This window comes from Hippocampus guttulatus, chromosome 17 (assembly GCF_054856545.1).
Source record: "Hippocampus guttulatus isolate MCC_2025c chromosome 17, RoL_Hgut_1.0, whole genome shotgun sequence".
NCBI lineage: Eukaryota > Metazoa > Chordata > Actinopteri > Syngnathiformes > Syngnathidae > Hippocampus > Hippocampus guttulatus.
Window position 1 is genome coordinate 3916980 of NC_141277.1, and position 17550 is coordinate 3934529.

Sequence of the window (17550 nt, forward strand, 5' to 3'; positions counted from 1 at the left end):
GCGAGAGAAGGAGGGATGAAGGGATGGAGGGAGGGAGAGGGGAACGGTTGCCATGGCAACCAGAGAGGAGCTCACGTGACGTCAAAGCCAAGCGGGGGAGGGAGGATGGGAGGGAGGCGCACAGCTAGCCTGCTACCATTCAGTTACAATGAAGAGTCTATCTATCTATCTATAATATATCATCATAACAAAAAAATACCATTCCTGTGAACTTCAGCCTTACAGAGGCCACGTCAGCTAAAATCCATCCTATACATCAGCTTCACAGGTACCGGGTGTTGTGACATGCCACCTTATAAATCAGCTTTACAGATGCCATAATCTGCATGCTTTGATGCAATTTTTTTTTTTTTTTTTTTTTTAAAGCATGACATCATTAGCTTTCTACACTGCTTGCCCGCTTCTCAAATGCAACTCACAAAGCTGACCTGGACAAACTGTTTGATTGGCTGATGAGTATCACTTGGAAAGAATTACAATAAATGCCCGTGTAATTCCTGTTGGTTTACAATTCCCAACTGCACTGACCAGAAAATGCGAGAAAGTTTAAATATGGCTCAAGACCCGAGTCCACATATTGAGGACCCTTGACCAAGACGATCGACAGCAAGAATCCAGTCAGATTATATCTTCATCAGAATGTGCTGTATTAGCAACTGCGCTGTCTGGCTCCAGACCTCTCTGCAGTGAGATAAGCTGCTTACAAAAAGTAGTTAAAAGCAGTGCTTGCCTCACGCTGGTGGTCGCTATGCATAAATGATGTGTGGATGTGCCGTCCAGGTTTTAGCAAAACTTTAAATGGGGGAGTAAAGTCAAAATGGCCGCCCCTGGATTAAGACAGGTGGCTTTACATTAACTAAATCATGCATCGGTTTGATTTGTATTTTTCAAAGAAATGTATAAAATTTGCTTCACGCTAAAACATGCTTGAATTTGCACCTTGGTTAAGATGTTAACTAAGCACTCTTGGGCTTCGTACAGCTCCACAAACTGCTCCACCATTTCTGTGGTTCACCTTTGATCACAGGATCATATTTTAGAATAAGCCTATGAAACAAAGTAATCTATGTTTTTTGCTCTGGGTCGCGAAGGGGCAAACTCGGGACAAAAACCAGTCGATGAAGTGTGTACCAAGCCTTATAAGTGATACAGTATACCATTTTTGTTTTATTCGTGACAGGTGGAATGAGGTCTCCTGACCGCTAGATGACGACAAAACACAAACAAAACATAACATGCAGTGGCAATGTCGGCACAAGCGAGGAAGGAAGTATTCAGCTTTCAATCGTTTCCTTATTGCTTCGCTCAGTTCCTTTGAAATGGGAGGCATTAAAAGCGGAAGTTGTTGAGTGTAAAAAAATACAGTAAAATGCCAATTGTAAAAATGTGACGTGTGATTTGCTCACGTTTAATGTTACTATTTGTTCCTCACCGCCACAGTGTGCGTGCGTGTGCGTGTGTGCGTGTGCGCGTGTGCGTGTGGGTGTGTGCGTGTGGGTGTGTGCGTGTGGGTGTGGGCGTGTGGGTGTGGGCGTGTGGGTGTGTGCGTGTGGGTGTGTGCGTGTGGGTGTGTGCGTGTGGGTGTGTGTGTGTGTGTGTGTCGCCATGGTAACACTTAAACCAACCGGGAGGGCCAATGGAGGATTGCGGCAGCGGTGTCTGGTTACTCCCGGTCAGCCCACGCGAGCTGGGAGGAGTTAGTTTGGTCCGCTCGCTTCCCACAGCAGTTATGATAACTTGGCCGGCTGCGAGCGAGTGACGCGCCGTGGTTTCGCACCCAAAACACACGGCTCGGTGATAGTTTGTTTCCCAGCAGGTGAAATTGAGGGACCAGGAGACCAACTTTGAGCGGGATATACTTATCTATCTAACCGAGGAGAGCAACCTGTCGCCCGCCCGCTTTGCCTGACTGCCTCCCCTTCTCCCTCTCTAAGATGTTGCTTTGTGGATGGGATGGCGTCTCGTCCCGTTTGTCTGCGCATTTATAGCCCAACCGGAGAAGCAAATCTAGCCACCCCTGTGTCTCCATTGTAGCGATTCTGTTCTCCGGTAAGTTTAATTTTCAACTACTTTTCCCGGAACGCGACCTCCGAACTTTTTTTGGGGCGGAGAGGGGGGGGGGGGGGGGTGAAGCGTCTTGCTAGCTGCTTTCGTGCTAATGGGAATACGAGTGATTCAACTACGAGGGGCTACTTTAGACTTGAATATTCATATTTTTAAGTAAAATTGAAGCGTGGCAGCAAGGTGCTTTGGTCAAATAATCAGATAATTGTTGTTTAAAAGAAGTGGGAAACGAAACATTATCAATGAACACGTTTTAAGATCGCTCTGCAACTTGGCTCTTTGTGGGGGGGAAAAGTAAGGATTCAAAGAAAAGAATCCAACAATTACACGTCTGCGGCTTTTTACGGAAAATGGAGGCTTTCAAATATCCCCTTACCCTTCATTAGTATTCAACAATTCATTGTCGTTCAATTGGTACAATTGCCCAGGTCAGAGTTCACGAGTGTTTGGAATAGTTGTCATCCAGCTTAAGGGATGCAATTGATTGATGTTCCTGCCTTGAGTGCTCAGAAAGTTAAAGTTGGATCCGTGTGTGTGTGTGTGGGGGGGGGGGGGGGTTCTCATCATGGCAAACCTATGATTAGCGAAAATGAAGTGCTTGCGGTCAGGTCTGAAAATGCAGCGGAAGTTCTGGATGTGTAGGAAAAAATAAATCCCGGCATCCGTATCTTAGATGCTCTGATCTTGAATAAGACCAGAATATGAGTGGATTTATAGCAATACAACGTCACTGACATTGTTTTATAATCATATCCAAAAGTGTCCATCCATCACTTGTTCTGATAAGGTTTGCGGCCTATCCCTGCTGTCCTTGGCATTGGGTGTCAGCCGATCGTAGGACACATGCCCTCGATGTCTCCATCTTCTAACTCTAATGAGATTTTAAAGAAACCAACGCGCCCGAGGAAAAGCAACCCGTCAGAGACACATTGCCATGCACTCATAGGCAAAGCCTTGCACAAACTTGAAACTGAGACTTAAATGATTAGGAATATCAAAAGAAGGAATTGTCCTAATCCCGGAACAGAACAAGGTTGTTCCTAGAAGCTGCCTTTCAGAGGTGGAGGGGCCACAGGCAGCTGAGAGGATTCAGAACCGATGTGGAATTAGCACCACTTCTGCTCGTCAGGTAAGTTTATCAAGATCGCCTTGACGAGGTATATCTGATCTGTGCCATTACTCAGCATTGGCAGATATCTGCTACTTATCAGATATGTATTTACGTGAAAGGGTTCAGACCTAAAGATAATCTTACTCCAATTGTTCCCCCCTGTCTTTACATTGCCATGACACATATCCCAGTTGTGCTACTTGACTGGGAAGAAGTCCTAATTGTGTCACTTGAACCATGCTGTGCAAATCCAACCTAATGAAACATGTACAAGCAGGTAGGCTGTAGTGAATGCAAACCAGCTTGTGGGCTTTCCTTTATTTTTTCTCTGAGTCACCATTTCTTTCTTTTTTTTTTTCCCCCCTCAAATTCCCGCTACTGTTTTCTCCACAAGATCCCTGACCTCACAAGACACAGCGACGAATACTCTTAGCAACAGAAATTGAAGTGTAGAATGAGCTGTTTATCCGCAAACCGACCGTTCTTGAATTCCCCTCACATGTTTACGAAAACAGTCCTTGCATCATCTTTTGGAAGTCTCCGTCGTCATCGCTTCTTCCGCATCCGAGGTCCCTGCCGCACTTTCTTCCCAAGTCTCTCTCGAAAAAGCGGTTCACTCAAAGTTTGCTCTTGTTTTCCTGGCGCCAGCCACCTTCAGGAAGAGTTTCACCTCAGCAAATGTCTTTGCCAGCAGAGACCACACTTCTGACATTTGGAGGATACGCACACATTTCCGTTCCAGTCTGATGTGTTTAGAATTATGTTTTGGGACATTGGTGCGGATTCTGGTGTTGCTTTCTGGCAAAGTTAGAGGAATCAATGCCAGAAAAATGAACTTCTTTTGGTATAAGTTACAAAAAGCGAAATGGATTGTTTTCAGATCCATCTGTTTCAGAGTCAGGAAGGTGGGCGGAAAGGAAATGCTTCGTGCTCAGCATTAGGGTAAAAAGCACTATCACGTTTCCAAGATTAGTTTCTTTTAACTCCCCGTGACCGTGGCCAAGCATCTGAAAGTCGTAGACGAAGGGGTTGTTTACTTTGAGACTATTTAAACAACAATCTGATCATAAAACCCGATTGTGGATTCATTTGTCTTGAAACAGTTGAGGCCAAATCATTCGAGCAACGGTGCCGTTTCAGAAACGTGTGTCAAACTTGCATTAATCAGTACCTAAGGAGCCACTCTCGCTTTTAAAAAAGGTTGGTGACCCTCGGTCTATCACTTACCTTTGCTACCGCACAGTAAATATTCTTTGAATGAAAACCACTACATCGTAACCGCACATTCTTTCAACGTGGCGCAAACTAGTTCATCGTGCACGGTTGGTAACCTTGAGCTCCATCCGTGCCAGGCCACCACTCCTGTGGGTTGGATTATTCTGCTCAATATGACAAAAAAAAGATTCTCTCATCTGCTTCAGATTTTGAAAACACAAATAAGTTCTCTGATCGGTCTCCATCACGCAAATGCAGTTAAACAGTTATCCCCAAATACAAGCATGGCTTTTGTTGATAAAAATACAACATACACTGCAAACGTTGGCCACAAAAAAGTTGTTTAGTGCATCATGGGAAGATTTTGAGCATAGCAGGAATCCCTGAAGTGGGTCAGCAGTCTGATTAGAGGTGGGGATATCTGTGAAACGGCCTCTTTTCTCCGAATCCCGCTTTGGAGAAAAGAGTTAATGAGTACGCCCGTAACAGGCCTGCCATGTTTATGCAGGAATGCAGGTTATCCATTCTCTTGCGCAAACCCGAAGAGGGAGAGCCAAGCGGGTTCCTCGCCATCTCACTCATTAGCCGTGAGAATGGCAAGCGCTGCTGTGAAGACTGATTGTTTCGCCGCCCTTGTTGTTTCAACACAGTGGAATGTTTTTATCCGCACTCGGGCCGCAGTGCAGGCCGGCTCCATTCTCAATGGAGCACGGCCCCGCTCATGATTGAAGGGGGGCTTTGGAAACAGCCGCCCTAAATAGCGTTGGCCCAGCATTACCGCCGTGTTAATGCTACGTTTTCTTTACCCTCACAAAAGTTGGAACCAAACCGGTCTTATACTTGGCAAGCGAGTAAGCTTTGTAAAAAAGGTTCACATACAGTGTGTCCGCGGTTTACCCTGGGATCCACATACGACATTTCGAGGCTGCCAACTCGTTTTCGCGGCACTGTCAGGATACGTTGTCACAAGGCACGAGACGTGCTCAATTATCGCTGTATTTACTGTTCATTATTGCGATTGGCTGAGAACCAATTCAGGGTGTACCCCGCCTACTGCCCGATGACAGCTTGAATGGGCTCCAGCATGCCCGCGACAAGGGGATGAAATCATGGGTGGAATCATTGAAGTGTTTTATATTCATGACCTCGGGCAGTTGGCGGGGGACACCCTGAACCGGTTGCCAGCCAGTCGCAGGGCACACAGAGACAAACGGCTATTCGCGCTCACACTCACACCTAGGGACAATTTAGAGTGTTCAATCAGCCCGCCGTGCATGTTTTTTGGAATGTGAGAGGAAACCGGAATACCCGGAGAAAACCCACAGCGGCGCGGCAAGAACATGCAAACTCCACACAGGAAGGCCAGAGCTGGGATCGAACCCATGATCTCTGCACTGTGAGGTCGACGCGCTCACCACTCGTCCACCGGGTACTTTAATCATGATTTTAATTTTGCATGAGCTGCTCTAAAATGACCAAATGTTCCCCCCCCCCCAAAAAACTTGTGACCGTTGCCCAGTTACGGGAAGCCGTTCAGAAAACCGTCGTTGTTTAAAATGTAGCGTCAAGGAAGCTTAAAATGGGGTTTGCGCCAGACACGGTCGTTATTTCCCTGCCTCCGTTCTGCCCATCTGTGCGAGTGTGGGCGTGTCGCTCTTAAAACGTTCTCGCGGTCCGGTACGTTTCTATTTTCAGGCGGCGAAAAGAGGGTTAGCGATTTCATTTAGACAGTAAATTGAAATGTGCAGCGCTTTAGTGAGACATTTCGATGCGCTTGGATGCCGTTAGAAAAGGGACGCACAAAATCATCTTCTCAGTGAAATATTTGGAAAGGCAGCATAATATACTCAACACTCAATCGTAGACGTTGCATACTTGCACCAGTATTGCAAAACGATGATGTCAATCATTCTGCCCATAATAATTGTAAAATTTGATGAAAAGCCATCATCACCTCCCCCGCCTCATCCCTGAGGACACACTCCAAGATCTTAAGAGCGAAGTCAAAGCTTGTTGTGGCATGTGCACATGGACGCCTTGTTGTAAGGGTGGTGTGGTCCTAAGCTTCCCGTGTCTCCACCACCAAAGCACTGCAGCAGAAATCAGTGAAAGGTTTCTACAAAAGCTTGAATAGAAACTTTTATAACGCATACAAGGAATCTTTTCAGTAACTTTCATACCATTCTCAAGTACAATATAAGTGTAAAAATAAGATAGCCATAGCACCACTAAAAACAGAATATCCATTTGGCCTTCACTTTGATGACGGCGGCAGACTTGGTGAGCAACGTTCGTAGCGACGGCGGCCTGTTTCTCGAGAAGTGAGTCATTTGACAAGACATTTGACTTTACGATTCTACAATTATCAGCTGCTGGACATGTTTGACCACTTTTCCCGCATCCCAGTCAGTTCCATTTCCTGTTCTGTTGTTGTCATTGCATTTAGGGTTTTTTGTTTGTTAGTTTTTTTTGTTTTCTATCAGCAAGTGTTTCAAATTTTGCCTAGAATCCGCTACGATTTGTTGAGGGTTTGCAAGGTTTGCTCTAAGTTTCCTGAGCTTTTCAAGAAATTTGCAGCAGTGTCAGAACATCAGTAGAACCTTTTTTGAAGTTTTATGAGATTTCTAGAGATTTCTGAAGTCTTACAAGATTTGCTGAAGGCACCAGAGATTTTTTTTTGTTGATGTCTGGTGAGTTTGTCTGAAGGACACTGTGATTTGTTGGAAGTTTTGCAACATTGAAAGCGTCTGGTGTGACGTTATCTGCGGTTGTGGTTCAAACCGGGACCGTGGAGGGCTCTATTTTTATTATTTTGTGAAAATATCATCTTCGTTTAATGATCCAACATCTGCTTGCGGTTGTTCTATTTCCAGCGCGTTTAATAAGACTCTGCCTGGTACAATCGCCATTCCTTCCTTCCTCCCATGTTATACCGCAAAGCTAAAGAAATTAAAAAAATATGCCGCTCTTTGGCCGTCAAATCAACATGCTGTCCATCTTTACTCGTACAGGGAAGATGCACGTGTCGCTGGCAGAAGCCTTGGAGGTCCGAGGCGGTCCGCTCCAGGAGGAGGAGGTCTGGGCGGTGCTGAGCCAGAGTGCCGAGAGCCTCCAGGAACTCTTTCACAAAGGTATGAACATTGAAAATTCAAGCCAGGGGAGATGTTTTGATTGCATATCTCAATCTTTGTACACACACTTGCATCGAGTCGGTGCCAGAGTCATAACCTCACTATTTGTCGAGTTCCCTGTGGTCCATAAAACTGTCGGCCGCACAGTTTTTGGCCTGGTTCTCTAATCTCGCCTGAGTCATATTTTCCTGCTTTTGCAGTCCTCTACCTGCTTCATTTGCACACGCGTCACAAAACCGCCGCGGGCGCGTCGAGATCATTTCCGCTCGCCAAGAATACGATCATTTTCTCCAGAAATATCGTCATGTTTTAAAATCTCGCTAAAATCCGCATCTGCCACGTCTCATGCAAGTAAGACAGCACTCATCCCGTGTCCTATATTTGGAGTTTGCCTTTTCGTTACGAGAACAGTTGGGGGCGGAGCCTGACTTTTGCGCCGACGGAGGCTTCGTGGGCTGCTCCCTCATTTCACATTTCACGCGTGGGCCAACTATTCAAGCAAGGAAAAAAAAGTCTTTTTTCTAAGTTGTGTTTTGAACGTAGAGTATCTTGAGATGTTTTTTTTTTCTCCCTGCAATGATATTAAATCATTTCTAATGACTGGAGTGTACTGAGCAACCAATTCTATAGTTTTCTCTTTCTTCAATTTACTCTTGGGGTGGAGTAAACTGTCTGACTGGAGAAATTTTGCGTGACTCCTAACAAAATATCTAAGTCTATTAAATACATCGTCATGGTAATATTAAGTATATTTCAGTAGTTCCGATCAAAAAGCGAAATGCAAATGCCGTTCTACCTTGACTGAATAATAACAAACCTTCATGATCACTTTGTGGATTGTACTGGTGAAGTAAATGAACTTTTGTATTCCCGGTATAATCTTATGTATTTGAAATTCACCAGTATAAGAACAAACATTTATCAAATTGTTTACCTCATATATATATATTGTCACAAATTTACTATGAGACAAATCAATAAAAATAGCCCCTGGTAGAACCAACGGTTGTGCTCGACGGGCCTGTAGGGAAACACTGACTGAAGAGAAATTTTGAGTCTGTAGACGGCGCAGGATGTGAGTCAGCGAACACCACATGGCTGTCCTCTCTCTTCTTGATGTTGTTGAAAAGAAAAATACTTGAGGGTGGTTCTGTCCCGCTTCACATGAAACTCCGCTGCACCTGATTATGTTGGCACACTAGCCCTGGCTTTGATGACTTTGCAAAGTTTCAGTTTCGTCTCCGTCTGCCCTAACCAGCCTGACTTTCCCTCCGCGTGCTCAGTACGGGACGGCACTCAGCTGGCTGCTTTTCGCTGAGCATCGCGGAGTTTTTGCCCGCCTTATCAGCGAGACCTTTTTTTAAATGCTGAGGTGGTGTTTTTATGTCAGGAGCACCACGCTCACATTTTAGACTTCCGTGATAAGGATGTGGTAGTTTCAAGAATCACACTGCCCTTTCAGGATACAATTTGAAATCCCATTTTTATCAGTGTCATTGATGTAAACCGGTCCTGACAGATTTATAAAAATGCTTAGCTGTCATTCAAGTGTAAATAGAAGTTAATCACTGTCATGTTTAATTGTTTAAAAAAAAAAAAAAACAGATGTCGGTAGATTTCATGTTTCAAACGTTCCCTGAGAATTAACATTCAATTAACGCAATGAAATTTTGGTGCAGGGCTCATATAAGGGGCGTAACACAATTTCCCCATAAAGGGCAGATGCACCACATACAGTATATTGACGTCACGAGATTGTGTACCTAATATTCTGGCTGCTGCGTGTGGTTCAACACAATGCGCTGATTGCTCAATTTTACTACCATTCGACCGAAACTGAGGCTCACCCAAGTGTATAAGTACATGTACGCTGACTTGGATGCTTTAATAATAGCTCTTCAGTATTAACCACTCACGGTTATGAACAAGCGCATGTCATACGGAGACATAACTCAAACCTTATCGCCCCTTGAACAAAACAAAATAACATACCGTATTTAAATGCCTAATGACGTTGTATTGTGGAGGTAAATAATTGCAGGTTGGTTTCCGCTTCTGCATGACTCACCTGTGCCTTCTCTGACGTGACAGTTGCTTCATGCGTCTTTCAGATACTATGAATAGTCTGATCGAACAATGTGTGCAAAAGTGCAAATCACCGCATTGTAGTTGGTGACAGTGTTTATACAAGACTGGTTTTCTCATTAAGAGTTGACCATCATCTGTTCTTTGAAGTTAGTCGACCTCCAATTTGGTCCGCTTTCGACACAAGAATTCCTTCTAAGTTGTGTGAATGGGTGTGTAAATGCGTCCTTGTGTGTATGTGCCTTGCGAGTGACCGGTGACCAGGCTTGGGTGTACTCTACCTCTCTTCGTCCTTTGTTTAAAAAAAAGAAAAAAGATCCAGTTTTCGGTAACATTTCTCCAAGGAAAATAAGAATGTAGTCAAGAGTAAAGAATGTAATAAAGACGAGCGCTAAATCAATTAACGGATCATCAGGTAGCCTCTTATCACACTGAGCTGAGCAGGAATCTTTTATCCTCCTAAGAACGGTCGGAGTAGTTTTAAACCGGAAACTTCTATTTACATAACAAATTCCAGCTTTTGGAAAGAAAACGTTACAAGTTCGATCGTGTGCTTTATTTTTTATTCTTTTATTTATTCATTATTATTCTTTTATTTTTATTTTTTTTTACTGCGCCTCTCCCGGGTTTTCGTATCACTTTGAAGAAAAGAATTTTGCAGCGCCGCTCAAACATTCCTTTGTATATTTTTAAAGCACACTCTAACCGTGGCGCTGCCTGCGGCTCGGTCGGAAAAAGTACATTTTTCCCAAAGGCCATTCCTCTGCGGCTCTGTGCTCGCAACAGTTATTTTCTCGCAGCTTGTTTGTTTACTTCCACCATCTTGAATTTCCTCAACAGTCTCATTCAGGCTACAAATGTTTAGATGAAATGTGACAATCTCTGAGCTTTGTTGCGGTGATTCACCTTATCATGCCGTGTTTGTTACAATAGATTGGACTTTACCTAATTGGATGCATTTGGCTTCCTGATCTTATCTTTTGTGGTCAATTGTCTGTTCCCCTTCTCTCCCCCCCCCCCCCCCCTCAGACCCCTCAGCGATGGGCTTCATCATCTCCCCGTGGTCTCTCCTGCTCATGCCCTCAGGCAACATCTCCTTCACAGACGAGTACGTCACTCAGCAGGACCTGAGAGCCTTTACAGCGCCTGAAGTGCTGGAGGGGAGCTCCCTTACGTCTGTCGCCGATATAGAAAAGGTACAAAAGCATTTGCCCTGCAAGCCATTGGTGTTTAGTATTTCAGCGGTCATGTCAGAAGCCCAAGCAAACTGACTGTTTGGCATGTGTCACCACCGACATATCATATTTCAAAAGTTTGACCACTTACCTGCAAGGTTTTTTTTTGTTTTGCTTCCTTGGGTGAGATTCCTTCAAAGCATTTTCACGTTTAATGGCGCATAACACAAGGGGATACATTGCCTCCCTTAAAAGGCCCCACTTGAAGTCTGGGAAATTCGACAACCCCTGGTGTAAATTATGGAATCATCACTCTCAGAGGATGGTCGCTCAGTTGTTCAAATTTGTTCAAATATTTCAGTGATTTTCGCGATTCTCCAGTTCGCATCTTGATTGTTTTGGGGAAACAGTAAAGTCTTACTGCCTTGTGAGGTATGTGTTTCCATGGGCGATATTACAACACACATCTTTAAAAATTCAAGGGTGAGATCTTAGTGCATTTTCAACAGTTGACTACAATGTTTTTGTTTAGTTTTTTCCCAAGCCACACCCCCTCTATGAGAACGTTTGCTTCCGGTAGAGGAGCCGAAAGCTTGTATAACTGCATTCCCCGCTCCGGCACGGTCCCGCAGACCTCACCACACTTTTTTGCTGAGTCAGTTTTCCACCACTAGTCCTGTTTCTGCTCGACCCCGGAGGCTTTATTTCAGGGCTTGAAAATCTAATCCCCACCACCACCCTCATTTTCACTCCGTGTAGGCTGGTGATCCAAGTTTTCCTCTCAATGCACCTTTCACTTTGCTGTTTTTATTAAATGTCAACATTTTCAGAAAGTGCGCGTGTGTGCGTCTTTAAATGTGTGCCCCGGCCTTGAAATGTTCTGCTGCATTTCTTGGCCATTGCAAAGTTATTCTTTCTTCCACCAAGACTAACATTGAGGGGAAGTAAATTTTCTTCCAGCGCTGAGTAACAGGAGAAAGAAAGTAGGGAGAGGGGGGGGGGGGTGTCCTCCATTTCCGTTTTGAGGATCCTGCCCTTCCAAAATAGCAAGAATTTAACATTTTCACGACTTTATTTAGACCTCGTGACTTAATCTACCAGTTTCTAGACCTGGACCTCATGTTTGTTGTCCAATGTTCTTGTTATAATCATACCTGTTCTCTTGTCCAGATGCACATGTACTCTTTGGGGATGACCCTCTACTGGGGAGCGGACTACGAGATACCCCAAAGCCAGGTGGGTTTAATCACAGCTGCTTGACAGCACGTGCTGCTTCCTCCCCTGCATGTAATTTTCCTGACTTGACTTTGTGTCTCCATGAAGCCTATGAAGTTGGGGGAACACCTAAACAGCCTGCTCCTCAACATGTGCGACGATGTCACACTGAGCCGAATGTCGCTGCGCACGGTGCTGGACATCTGCAGCAAACACATTCGAAACTCCACTTGTGACCCTCCGTTTTCGTATGTTAGAAAGCTGGTCCGCTTGGTCCTTGGGAGCCTTTCCCAGGTACGTTCTTTGCCAAATCACCTGGTCCATTTTATTCGCTACAAAGAGGTTGTATAACATCCTGTACACACTGTTTCTCAATATTTTGCTACGGTGACATCCTGCATAATGCTGGGGAGACTTTACTTTCACTACTTGACAGCTATTTTTAGCATGTGGCTAACCTGTCCGATTTATTTTCCTTGTTTTGTGGTTGTTGTGGTTGTTGTTGTTTTTAATACAGCTGAAAATGAGCACGTGTAACACACATAGTAGTGCAAAACCTGCTCCAGATTTATTGATCTGGACAATCTAGACTCTCTAGTTAACACAACATGCTTGTTTTGAGTATTTGTCACAAGGGAGAACGTGCAAACCAGTAACTACTTTTCCAGACTTATGCCTGAGTTGATTATTTTAACCTTTGAAAAAAAATGTATGGTTCATTTCAAGTATCCATCCACAATTAGAGGATAAATTGTGGTTGTTTCCATTCGCACGTCTCGTTCTCCTCTTCAAAACACCAGATGGTGTGGAATATGTACGTTGTGGAGAAGCATCACTGTGTCTTTTTTTTCGAGGTGAATGTTTAAAGATAAATGACACATTTGCGTTTTCTTTCTGCCTCAGCTGGACGGTCTGCTAACCGATAGAGAGTCTCTTCCCGAGCGGAGTAAGGAAATCCGGGAGAGGTTGAGGGGGAAAGGCTTACCTTCAGGTAACGTGAATAAAGATGAACAAAAGAGCTGTGTTTGTGCAGAAGCTCTATTATGCTGACGCTGATTCATCTTTCTTGTGATCACCCATTCTCATTTTTAGCCCAAATATATGGACAGATCACTTTAACTCATGTTGGTACGCTGTAATAAGATTAGTTTAGTTGTATCCTGTGTCTATTATGTAATTCTAAACGGAGGCTGGAGCGGAATGAATAAAAATGTTAAATGACGCTTTTGCCAGTTGCGTGCTCATTTTCCACGTGAACCGAGTGCAATTTGTCGAGGTCCGTCCAGGATCAGGCTTCGATTTCGGAAAGTATGACCAAATCCTACCGGTGGTTTTCTGAGAACATGTTTCCAGACCCGTGGAAAAGGGAGAGGGAGCGTGCAAAACATGGCCGCCATCCCGATTATGTAAGCGTGGCATGGCATTGATTAGAGATGCATATTTCGAGGAGCCCCGAAGCTGCTGCTGCTGCTCTGCTGTTTGTGTCCACGTTTAGTTTCTGTGAATGAACAGTGGGCAGCCGCAGGGGAAAGAGTCTTCACTTAGTTCTTAAGTGTCTTCTCGGGCAACAGCATCCCATTCTTTATCTGAATCGCTGTTCACATGTTGTTGATTGACCTTCACAATGAATTACATTCTGCCTTGGGGCCTTTGTAAGCTTCCTTGTTCTTAGAAAGACCGCACTTTCGAACACTACTTCTAGAAATCGCCCTCTGTTATCCTGATCAACAATACACATGCGCATCCATGTGAAGACATTCATGAGAATAAATTAAAATGTAGTTAGACTGTTTACCTTTTGAAGATAGTTGACAGATATGTAACTGAGAGGGAGAAGTATAATTACCCGAGTTTATTGACACTGTTGTCCTTCACACATGCACATTAAACAGTCATGAACGGTCTTGAAAGAGTTCTCTGTGAGATTTTGAAGACGTTCACTCACATGCTTCCTTTTTGCCATCATCACAAGAAAAAACACACACACAGAAAAAAAACGAAAATGCATGTTGAGGAGTTAATCTTTTGGATGCTTACTGGGTTAAAATCTCTCATTGGTGACCGTTCAACCCTTTTTTGCAGCTTGATTTTTTTTTTCTCCAAAAATAAAGCATGCTTTCACTGTTTTTGGCTGTTGAGGTTCCATCCTAGCCATTTTTTAGCTGCCGTGTTATCTGTGAAATTGTCAGTGTTTTAAGTAGTTGCTTGATTCAGAATTTGAAGTTTTCCTCTGATGTCCTTCTAGGAAGGAGTGCAGCCCCCAGGGTGTTGGAGCGCTACCGGGCCAGGACTCAGGAGCAGAGCTCTCTCAACCGGGGCCTCAGTCGCTCCATGGGATCCCTGCCGGTGCACGACATCGTGAGGGGGGATGAAGGAGCCGCCCTCCACTACCCTCACTGTGACTATCACCCCGACTCGGAATGTCCTGGCGAAATGTGCCCCACCTTTGTCTCACTCCAGCACCAGCACTCCTACCCCTACCTGCACCCACTTCACCCCCAGCAAAAAGGCCGACCCGTGGAACTGGACCGCAGGTCTTTACCCTTCCACAGCACAGACCCGAGGGCAGCCCAGGCCAGGAAGACCTGGGCGTCCTCCGTGGACTTGGCCTGCATCGACCCGGAGGCCCTTCGTTTCGGAGCTTTGGAGGACGCACGCCGAGGCAGCAACGCATTAACCACGCAAACTATTGGCAGGATGAAATCGCCGTTTGGCGCATCCATAGAGAGGGACTCTCGCTATTATGAATTTGGTGGGCTCAAGAGCCGGAATGCCCATCACCTCTCGACACCATCAGTCGGCTCGGGCCTGCCCGGTGCCTACGACCGCATCAAGGAGCGGCAGAGGAAGCTGCAGATGCTGCGACAAGCCATGGATGGTGAGTCTATCTTCGGTCCGTCACTACTGAGAATCACGAGGAATTTAGGAATTCAGCAGAGAGATGCTCCAACGCACTCGCAATGGCTGAGTTTATTGCACATTTTTCCAGGTAGTGGAACGGCCGATAGCTAAAGCTCAACAGATGAATAAACAAATGACACGTTACTATAGATTCAGAATTCCTTTGCCCACACCTACAGTTTGCCTAGACCCTTTCCAAAATGTAACGGCACTCCTCTGTTTAGTGTTTCCAATGTCAAAGCAATGGCTATAAAACAAAAAAGAAGAAGAGCCTTCAATAAAACAAAACCGTCCAGACTCTATATATCGATTTCACCGGCCCATAAAGGAAGGCACTGCATGGCAGCACCAATGCGGAGGTGAAAATTACAGCGTAGAGACATCCATCTTTAAGTCCCATGTGTGTGTGTTATTTTTTTCTTTCTTGCTAATTTAAGTTGGACTGTTGGACGCAATGTTGAGTTTGTGTGAGTCACTCTCACAGAGCTGTCCAAGTTGCTCCTTCTAATTACAGGCGTGCTTAATTCTAGGCTAACTGCGCTCCGTCATACGTGTAGCGCGTCTTCGCTGCTCTCTCCATCTGTGCCTTTTATCAACGTTGCATAATGTCATGAATTGCACAGACTGGGGACAATCGTTGCAAGCACAAACCGTTCAGTTGTTGAACCAGGACTGTTGAGGTGATTTTTATTTTTTTCCTGCCAACATTTACCAAGAAATTCTTTGTGAAGTTTGTGCCGACCAGCTGAGCTGAGTCACATGTGGACAAAGAGGTCTGCTGCCCATTTGGAGATTTTGTTCTTCTCTCTTTTCATAACAACATGAACGCCCTTCTTTGCTCCTCTTCCTTCTGCTCCTCCCTGTGCTTGAGCAGCTATTTTCGGTGCACTCGAGCCACAGAGCAGCGCCGTCCTTTTCCTCCTCTGCTGTGGCTTTTTCCTCCTCTACCGTGCGTCGCTTGTCCCTTTCTTTCTTCTCCCTCCCCTTACTCCTTTACATAGATTTAATTTGATATTTTGAACTGTAACAATGGCTTTTCGGTAAGTAAACCTCTAGTAATTAAAGTCAACTTCAAATTAAAAGGTTTTTTTGGGGGGACTTAAAACAAACTCAGCTCTATCAGAACAAGCCAGTTGTCTCAAAATTGTAGCATAAAAAAAGTGCAACCGAGCAAGCTAGTTCTCTAATTTATCTTATTTAGAAAGTTGTTTTTATTTATGCATTAAATTGTCAACGTAAACAAAAAAGCAGTACTATTTCAGTTCTTCGCTCAATTAAAATCGATTGATCATGGAAATCAAGTCCCATTCCTACTCAGAATAATCTTCCAGAGCTATTGGACCTTTACTGACCTTGACTGCAAAGGAAGGGAACATTCTCAAAGTTGGCCATGTTGTCGGCGCAGATGTACTGTATATCACTTAATTAAGATAGACACACACGCTGTCCATTCATGGGTCCACAGAGATGACCCCTTTTCCATTGGCTCAGCACAGCTTGTTGTGGCTATTGGTGCTTTCCTATTGGCCACCAGGTACTAGGCGGTACGCTTCTGGTCAGCTGGAGTTCCAAGTGAGAAGAGCCAGAATGAATCGGGACTAGCGCCAGCAGTAATTAATGTGAAGAACACCTTGAAATCTGGCCTTCTTTTTTTCAAGGATGCATCGCTGGCCTGTAAGATTCTTTGCATGCCACCATTCAGTCCTGAAACATATTTCAACAAGGTATCACGTTTGAACATCCCATGCCAGATATGTTATCACCGTGGCAATGCCAAGCTAGCATTGCACCTCGACTGCTCAAGGCTTCACCGTTCCAATTTACAAGATTGGACTTGGCCGTCAGGTGCCCTTCAAAGGCGTTGATTTTTATTTTTTTTCTGTAGAATTCATTGGCATGCTCCTCCAGCCCTTTTTACACAACTTCTTCAAGAAAGGATTTATCTGCCTTTTTGTCACATTTACTGCTCGGTATAAACTGCACTGAAACCGATTCGCCTTGCCAATATTCAACCTAGGCCGAGGTAGTATCAGAGCTGGGACGAGACCTACTAAATGTTGAACTCCGGAAAGGTGAGAGAGGGGTGTAAAGTTTTACATTCCTCAGTCACTTCTCCTGCCCTTTTGTGTTGAGAGCAGTGTTAATGTTCGGCGAGTATTTTGGAGCTGACATCATCGTCTGATTCCGTGGTCACAGTTCGCTGTGTGAAATGCCACACAGATGTTGCAGTATTCCACCTTTGCAGGATCCCGATATTGAGGAGGCTACTGGTCGTCTTCAGTTTATGACGCAGCATTGTTCCTTCGACAGAGGCGTAACTCAAATTTGTACACGGAACTTTTGCCATGTGACACTCTCGCTGTCCTCCACCAACCAGATCAGAGTTCAACTTACCAAACAGTTTAGCGATAAGCTGAAATAAACTGGATCGCTTTGGCTTTTTCGGCCCACCAAACCAAACTAATATGAAAAGTGTGTGTATTGGGCCAGCGAAAATATGTCTTCTTCCATCTTGAGTGTGGTGCGAACGGGGCTTCTGCAGGGGATGTGTTCCTTGGCTGCTTCTTCGTTCTCCTCCTCTCACTCCTTTCTCTTGTTTCCTGCAGGAAAGTGATGGCGCAGCAGTGGTCGGTGCTCTCAGGTTTCACCCACA

The 17550-nt window shown here is 44.8% G+C and overlaps 1 protein-coding gene across 6 annotated transcripts in view; it reads left to right on the forward strand.

Moving 5' to 3' along the window:
- The first annotated feature begins 1610 nt into the window (after window positions 1-1610).
- Window positions 1611-17550, forward strand: part of ptpn13 (protein tyrosine phosphatase non-receptor type 13) — a 37818-nt gene continuing 21878 nt past the window's right edge. For 2 of the 6 annotated variants that reach the window (XM_086134319.1, XM_086134322.1), the window contains exons 1-7: window positions 1611-2049; window positions 7402-7521; window positions 10636-10802; window positions 11952-12017; window positions 12105-12290; window positions 12900-12987; window positions 14242-14874. In XM_086134319.1, coding sequence (XP_085990445.1) covers window positions 7407-7521; window positions 10636-10802; window positions 11952-12017; window positions 12105-12290; window positions 12900-12987; window positions 14242-14874 — 1255 coding nt within the window. In that variant the 5' untranslated portion in view covers window positions 1611-2049; window positions 7402-7406. Of the gene's footprint in view, window positions 2050-3091; window positions 3194-7401; window positions 7522-10635; window positions 10803-11951; window positions 12018-12104; window positions 12291-12899; window positions 12988-14241; window positions 14875-17550 lie in introns of all 6 variants that reach the window. The other 4 variants (XM_086134321.1, XM_086134320.1, XM_086134324.1 and 1 more) reach the window with 4 other exon arrangements.